Source organism: Trichechus manatus, unplaced genomic scaffold, assembly GCF_000243295.1.
Source record: "Trichechus manatus latirostris isolate Lorelei unplaced genomic scaffold, TriManLat1.0 scaffold00014, whole genome shotgun sequence".
NCBI classification, from domain to species: domain Eukaryota; kingdom Metazoa; phylum Chordata; class Mammalia; order Sirenia; family Trichechidae; genus Trichechus; species Trichechus manatus.
The window spans coordinates 25,726,599-25,734,482 of NW_004443950.1; the positions used below are offsets into that span (position 1 = coordinate 25,726,599).

General features: G+C 41.8%; 1 protein-coding gene across 5 annotated transcripts in view; it reads left to right on the top strand.

Annotated features, from left to right (window-relative positions):
• Positions 1-7,884, top strand: part of PHKB (phosphorylase kinase regulatory subunit beta) — a 215,767-nt gene that overhangs the window by 170,749 nt on the left and 37,134 nt on the right. For all 5 annotated transcript variants that reach the window (XR_002823222.1, XM_023726966.1, XM_004371692.2 and 2 more), the window contains 3 exons: positions 1,421-1,502; positions 3,356-3,413; positions 5,507-5,597. Coding sequence is in view for 4 of the 5 variants with exons in the window: in XM_023726966.1 (XP_023582734.1) it covers positions 1,421-1,502; positions 3,356-3,413; positions 5,507-5,597 (231 nt within the window). In the remaining variant the exon portion in view is untranslated. The remainder of the gene's footprint in view (positions 1-1,420; positions 1,503-3,355; positions 3,414-5,506; positions 5,598-7,884) is intronic.

Sequence of the window (7,884 nt, forward strand, 5' to 3'; positions counted from 1 at the left end):
GTGGAGGTGGATGGAGGGCCTGTCTGCTCTGTCCTCTTAGAAGGTAGCAGTCAGTGTGGAGGTGGACGGAGGGCCTGTCTGCTCTGTCCTCTTAGAAGGTAGCAGTCAGCGTGGAGGTGGACGGAGGGCCTGTCTGCTCTGTCGTCTTAGAAGGTAACAGTCAGCCTGGAGGTGGATGGAGGGCCTGTCTGCTCTGTCCTCTTAGAAGCAATCCTCGGCATCACTCCAGTCCCCACCTCCATCTACACATGGCTGTCTCCCCTGGGTCCCTGGGTCTCTTCTCCTCTTATAAGGACACCATCGCACTGGGTTAGGGCCACCTACTCCAGTGTGACCTCATCTTAACTTGATTACATCTGCAAAATCCCTATTTCCAAGTAGGGTCACATTCACAGCTATGGGGGGTTAGGAGTCCAACAGATCTGCGGGGAGGAGGGAGGCCACAGTTCAATCCATAATAGGCCATGGGGTCTGCAAATTTCCCTTTCACTGCCCTTTCTCCTTTTCCCAACCCTGATCCTCCACTTGTCCCATTGTTTAGGTCTAATGCTTGCTTTAGGTCTCCCCTGAAGAATGCAACCCTGTGACAACACCCATATGAATATGATAGCAAGTTAATATTTTCCTTTCCTAAGATTATTCATGTTTTAAAAGAGGAAGGGTGGGAGTAAGGCGTAGTCCTTATCCAAGGAGGGTGGGAGTAGGGCATAGTCCTTATCCAAGGAGGGTGGGAGTAGGATATAGTCCTTATCCAAGTGGGGTGGGAGTAGGGTATAGTCCTTATCCAAGGAAATGAAATTCTAATGGTAGAACTGTAAACACTGTGACATCCTGCTGGACACAGATTTGAGCATGTGGGCTAAACATATATCCTGCCAGACATATCAGTCCTTGTTATTGATCAATGTTATGTAGATACATAAAAGCATGAATAAGATATAACAGGCATAAAGCATGTAGCACAATGCCCTAATATATAATACGCACTCTATACATGTCTCCTCCACTCATTCACTACTTCACAACAGGTTGATAGCAACATGGTCTTCCCATTTACCAGTAAGTAAAGTTAACAAGGGAGTGAGTGGTTAAATCACCTAGCCAAGTCACTCAGAGTGTGGCAGAATCAGGCTTAATGCTTACAGACAAAACACTTCCTGTGTATTGCTTATCTTGTTTCCCAGGAAATTTGATTATTAAATCCTACTACCCCAGTAAGCCAGCTTGTCTGCCTTCTGTCTATATCTAATTAATTAGTTGTATAATGTCATCTTTTATAACACCAGTGACATTTTATCATTCCTGAATTTCACTTCAGAATATTGCCTGTCCGCATCGTATGGTTTTGTGATTAGCTGCCCCCTGTGGTACCTCTCGTACCCATTTCTTTCCAGTTACTCACGGGGATTTGTATTTTCAGGACTGCAATTGTCTGGCTAGCGAAGCCATCCTGCTGGGTATACTGCTCAAAAGAGAAGGTCCCAGCTTTATCACAAAGGAAGGTAAGAGCACGTATCCTGGAGAACATTCTGAATAACAGGATCTCTCTGTTCTTAAGCATGTATCAGATATACATAATGAATATCTACTAAAATGTTACCAGTTATTTCCTTCTCCGCTGTTAAATGGGAAATGTTCATTTGTAGTGGAGTAGGCTGTTCAGTGTCTGAACTCCTAAATTGCCTTCATGCGGTGATGCCTGATTGCTGCTCTGATTGTCTGAACGGTGTTGGAGCCTGGTTGCTGCCTGTGACTGTTAACCTCTGATGGCTCCGTAGTTGTTCACTGACAGTTTGTTTCCAGTTGTATTTTCCGTAATCTTTCTAGAATGATCCTGAATTGTTAGTCTATAAAAAGTAGCTCCTTGTGGTCTGCAGCAGCCGTTTGGGATAGATCATGGTATTTAATGGGATTTTTCTCTAAAGGTGGTTAATAAAAATAAATCATTTCTGGTCATGTCCATGTCCACCCTGCATTAAGGATGAGACTGAATTATCCCTGAAATCCACACCCTTGTATGTTGAGTCACTACTGTAAGGAATCCTTGAGTTTTAGCTCATGGTCTGCTTCTGGCATGTTATAATACAGAAAAATTAGAATACACTTCAAGAACTAAGTGTCTAGCTACTGAAAGTGTTTGGCTCATCGGAAAGTCCTCTGTCCAGAGAAGCATGTTGATTTGGTTAGAACTGAAAGTAGCAGTGTAATTAAGAAGATTTATAGTTCTGGGGATGAACGAAATTTGTTTATTTATTCAAATGAGGTCTGCTTACTTTTTGCATCATTGCAGCTAAGAGATAGCCTCCTCAAATGGTGTACACATGAACTCAACAGTCTTAAATGTCTTGGCTGGTTAAAGGCAGAGAAACTGTATGCAGATTTCCAACAGAATCCCTCATGTTTCTAACTGGTCTTGAAACTATAAGCATAATTCCAGTTACATGGGGGACATTCTTTCATATTTGAACTTCATCTAAAACAAAATAATGTTTTAAAATCGAACATTTCATCGGGAACCTAGAAATCAGAATGGTTATTTTAGTAGTGCTTTTTGTATAGTTTATAATGAAAATATTGAGGAAAATTTTTTTTAAACAATTTTTATAAACTTAGGAATAGTGTTCATATTTTACTTGGCTATTTGAAAGACTTTAAATTTTTTAAATTTGTAAAACGTACTGAAGATCATAAGTATCTTGAATCTAAGTATAATTTTATTCAATGTATTATAAGGCTGAAAAAAGAAGTTCAGGGTAAAACATTGTAGATCTTGTTCTTTCCCTTTGTTTCCTTTTGAGTGTCACACGTTTGAGTCACTGGCAAAAGCAGTCGGGTCAGATCCCATGTCGGTTGCAGAATGCAGTCCAGGGGTGGCTTTTGAGCTCTAGTGCACGTCGGAGCCATCATAGCTTCGTGCACGCACCCAGGAGTCTGTGTTTTGTTGAGCAAGTGAATAACTGTACATGTTCAGAGTCGACAGTATTTGTTCAATTTGTTGATCAGTTTACTGTATTCTCATTTTTTATTCCCTGCAGTAAATTACAAAAACTTATTTGTTTAAAGCTTAGATTGCATATTAATAAGGAAAACAATTGAATTTCAAGAAATAAAGTACTCACCAAAATCAGACTAAGACTAGATATTAGCAAGTGCTGAGGACTTTCACACTTTATATATTTGGATTCTGTGTTTAAGTAGGTCAGGTAGTTCAGAACATTAATGGATGGATATCTTCACTCTAGTAGAACAAAAGGAAAATTCAAGAGTGTTTTTTTCTATTTTTTAAAGGGGAATAAATGGCATGCATTTAATTAAGAGCTTTCTTCAACAAAGACTCTTGTTGTCCCATGTCTAGGTACCGTTTCTGATCACATTGAGAGAATCTATAGAAAAGCTGGCAGCAAAAAGCTTTGGTTCGTATTCGTGTCCTTGTCATTATGTTTTATTTTTATGTCTTCATATTCAGTAGCCTCAAGATAATGGACCAGTCTTGAAGATGATTGTTTTCCCTTTGGAACTCCAAGCTTACAGCACTGTGACTCTGCCTTTTTCTAAGGATCTGCCTACAGTCCATTGTAGCATAGCTCTTCTAAGATATTAAAAACAAAAAAAAGTGGCAGTAAAGACCTCCACAGGGATAGAACCCAGACAGTGTTCACTGGGATATATGCTTAATGAGTGTGTGCTACCCTGCAGCGTCTCTGTCCCAACAACGTGCCTTAGATTCTAATTTGTATCCCGGAAACCTGTATCATATGTAAAAATAATATGCTTAGAAAGCAATTCTTCCATCTCTTGCTGTGAATGAGTCCCAAGTGATTGTAGTTGCTTCATGAAAACTAAATAACTTGTTCTGCAGAGGTAGTCTCTTCCCAGGGATTAAAAAAAAAAAATAGGTAAGTAGAGATAAAAATTGTTTAAATTTGCAACGGAGTTAGGTATGTTTAAATGCACGGTACTCGTCATTTTGAAGTGATTCTAACAATTTTATTAGAATCGTAACAAATTCTGAAAAAAATCTCAAGCAATATAATAAGAAACTCCCTTAACCTCAATGAGCCCCAGGTTTCTAATCTCTAAATTTAGGGGGTTAGACAGTCTCTTAAGTAGTATTTCAACTCCATATTTTTTAAATAAATATAGCATTCCTACATGGGAGAAATAAGGCAATGATCCCCGGTTACATCTCTCCATTTTTTACTGTAAATATTCTCCACCCAGCAAGGCATGTAAGCCAGTATTTTTTAAGGCACTAAGTTTCAGCTGTGGTCTACAGACCAGTTTTTGGCTAAGCGAAAAATAAGTTCTTGCTTTACGTGTAATACTTGCATTTCAGATAACTCATTAACTAGCAGACATTTAGAATGCTGACTGTTACATCTAAAACAACAAACTCTTGGAAGTTGTATTTACTGTATTTTCCCTTTTGTGGCTTTCTCCTGGCACACCCAGGTTGGCAGTACGCTACGGGGCTGCATTTACCCAGAAATTTTCTTCCTCTATAGCCCCACACATTACTACTTTTCTGGTACATGGGAAACAGGTAACATGCACAGAATTTGGAAACTCAAGCTGCTTGAAATGTGTGGTCTTACTTGCATTCTGAGGGTTAAACATATCTTTTGACTTTATAGTGTGTGGGTGAAAGCTTCTCTAGAAATCGGTAGGAAATGTTTGTTTCACTAACCTTATCAGTATTGACTTGTCTGCTAGTTCATTCTGTGTTGAGATTAAGGAATATAAATGTTTTTTATAGGTCAGCTTCTGTCCTGAAATACAAGAAAATTGCAGCCAGTTTTAAACTACATCTTTGGCTTATTTTCTCTATCCAAAAGTTCCACATCAATTTTTACTTTTGAGTAAAAAAATTAGAAATGTCGTATGTATTGCATGTGCAGTGCTTTAAAAAAAAAGTCTCTGTCTACATTCTAAAGACTGGTTCAGAAATGTAAAAATAACAGTGTGAATTCCTTCCCCCAGTATTCTGGCTTTATCAAGAAAAACATTACTGGTATTTCATTGTAGCATCGCCTAAAATTCACCACTAAGTGAGTCCCCTAATCCAAGGATTTGGCTATCTGTACACAAAATCATTCGATCCATAATGTAATGTGGGTATAGGAATAGATGACATATACCAGTGACAGACTTAATAATGAATTCATTAAAGCAAAATCAGAATATCCTCTTAACTCCCGCAGCCCCAGCTCCCATTGAAGGACTGATTAGGCTCCTTTCTCTTTCTTTTTAAATCAGTAATGGCACAAATGGTGCTTTTTGGCACAGCCTGGTGACAGAGGTAAGAGTGAGGGGTTTCTCCCTCATTCTGAATGGCCCACAGTCTGAGAAATTTCAGCTCTTTCTCCCAGCTGTCTTGGGCTCGGTATTCCTTCCAAGTACATACGTGAGGACCCAACCATGAATATTTTTCAGATCCCCGGTCAGGGGCCCGGTACAGCATCTTATAGATTTGTGAACACCTGCCCTGCTCTCTCTTTGCCCCCAGGTCGGCCGTACGCCATGCAGCGAGCCTTTTAAGTAAAGTAGTGGACAGCCTGGCCCCATCCATTACCAATGTGTTAGTGCAGGGCAAACAGGTAAGTATCCGCTCTTCAGCCTCTCAGTGGGTCGCAGTCACCAGGGTTTCTGGGCAGGACCCTTGCTTTTAAATCTGGCAAACCTCTGTCATAGGCCTCTCAACCACAAGGTAAACAGTGACTCAGGCATTTCTACAAAGGCTGCTTCCCCAAGCAAAATCTCATCTTAAAGATGCACAGTCAGTAAGTGGGCCATGCCCTTTTCCTGCTGCACCTTAGAGCTGCGTTTTCAACTCCTGTGTTAGCTTGAGGTCAGTGGAGGCGTTGGTGTAGAAAATGGAGTAATAGTCCCCACTGAAGTGCTCAGCAGGCTTAGGGTAGGTGGAGCAGAGACAGGTGAATAGCCAAGGGCACATTTTTCCTCCTCACAAATGCTCTGGTCTTCAGACACAGCCAGAGCCTGTGCACCAAAGCTGCTCCCCAGAGCCTTCCCTCTCTCAGCCCTCTTTCTCCAGCTTCTGTGTGACTCTCCTCCCCACCCACCAGGGCCAGCTCCATCACCCCCTCCTCACCACCCATCCCCAGGTAGCAGGCCCCTCTGTCCTCTGAGTTTTCCTCACAGGTTGTGACTCTTCTCACAATCAGCCCTAGATTCCAGGTCACTTGAAAGTGTGTGTCTCACCGTGGTAGGCTGCCCAGCATGTGTCCCAGGGCACCCAGGATGGAGCCTGGCTTGGAGCAGGCACTTGGTGAATGTTGGTTGAATTGACCCTGTGCATGTGGGTTTGCTTAACAGGGTGTGACTGCTCGTTTTTCGTTTTGTGTTCTGTAAGCTCTAATTCCCTGCGTAGAATGGTTGGAGTGAAGCCTGTTGGGTTTCCTTCTCTTTGGGAATATGTGGGTCTCTTTGTGTTTTTTCTGACCGTTAACCTCGGAACTTAGTAACCTTTAATAATATAAAGTACTTTAACCCTCTTGAGTGGAATCAACCCACTGCTCTTATTTTGGGGCTCTTAATTCATTAAAATGGGAATTATTTCATCCAGACAGCGAGCTTTTGGAATGTTAGAATAGTAAGCTATTTATTTTTCTATAACAATTATAATGAAAAGCTAATTGAACTAATAAAGAACTCCTGAGGAAAAAGTCAAATCATTTTTCATATGTTGTTTTCTTTGTTTTCTCAAATTTATTGTGAGAGAGACTTTTCATCCCCATTTGTCAGCTAAACAGGCCAAGATGCAGGCAGTAACTTAGCTGGTGCTTTTCTCACCGGAGTCCTCACCGCCAGCTTCATGGTCATGTAGTTTTGCCCTGAGCCAAGCCATCTCTGAAAGAAAGCTGTTTTTCCTTGGATTTTAGTCCCTGTAGTATATCTGAAGGAGCCCTGGTGGCACAGTGATTAAGAGCTCTAGCTGCTAATCAAAAGCTTGGCAGTTCGAATCCACCAGCCGCTTCTTGGAAACCCTATAGGGCAGTTCTGCTCTGTCCTGTAGGGTCGCTGTGAGTTGGAATCAACTCAACAGCAATGATTTAGTATATCTGAAAATATAGTGAAGTCTCCTATACATGAGCATTTACAAAGTTCTGGAGATCTTTAAGGTCACTGGCACCTGACCCTTTGGGAGGGGGTAGGTTAGGTTGGTCTCATCGATTCTATACAGTATCTAGAGGGATCTTGCAACCTGTGATCACACAATTCTGCTGCCTGTATCCTGAAGCGTCAGAGCTGTCCTGAGGCTGTGACAGGATCATTGCCCATCAGACCACCATGTCTCCCAGGGAAATGGTCACTTACAGAGCTGGGCAAGACAGGGAGGCCAGTAGCTCAGCTTCATGACCAGCTGCATGAAGGCCATTCACTGCATCTTACCCTTTTGTAAAAAAGGAATGAGGATGCAGTGTTCAAAGTGTGCATTAACTCAGTTATGAAATGCCACCCTGAAAACTGAAGTGACATTGTCTCTACAAGGCACTTTCAGATCACCCCCTGCTCTCAGGGGTGAAATAGGGGGTTAGTCATCATTGCCTCCAGAGCGGTGATGTGCCTTCTGTTTGTTTCTTCTTTACACGCTGACATTTGAATGAAAGTAATTGCTCTTGGACTAACTGATTGGCACCACCTGTGATATGATACACCAGCAGTGCTCAGTTTCCTCTCTGCAGATCACAGAATTGGGAGGAGAGACCCCATTTTCTGCTCTCTCCCCTCATCTCTGAAAACACAAGTGCCCTTAGTTATGCCATTCTTTTTCCTGCCTCATGTAACAGTGCACTGCCCATGGAAGAGGGATGGAGAGAGGTGATGAGGAGGAGGGAGGACTGCAGACTCCCCCAGGAGACAGAA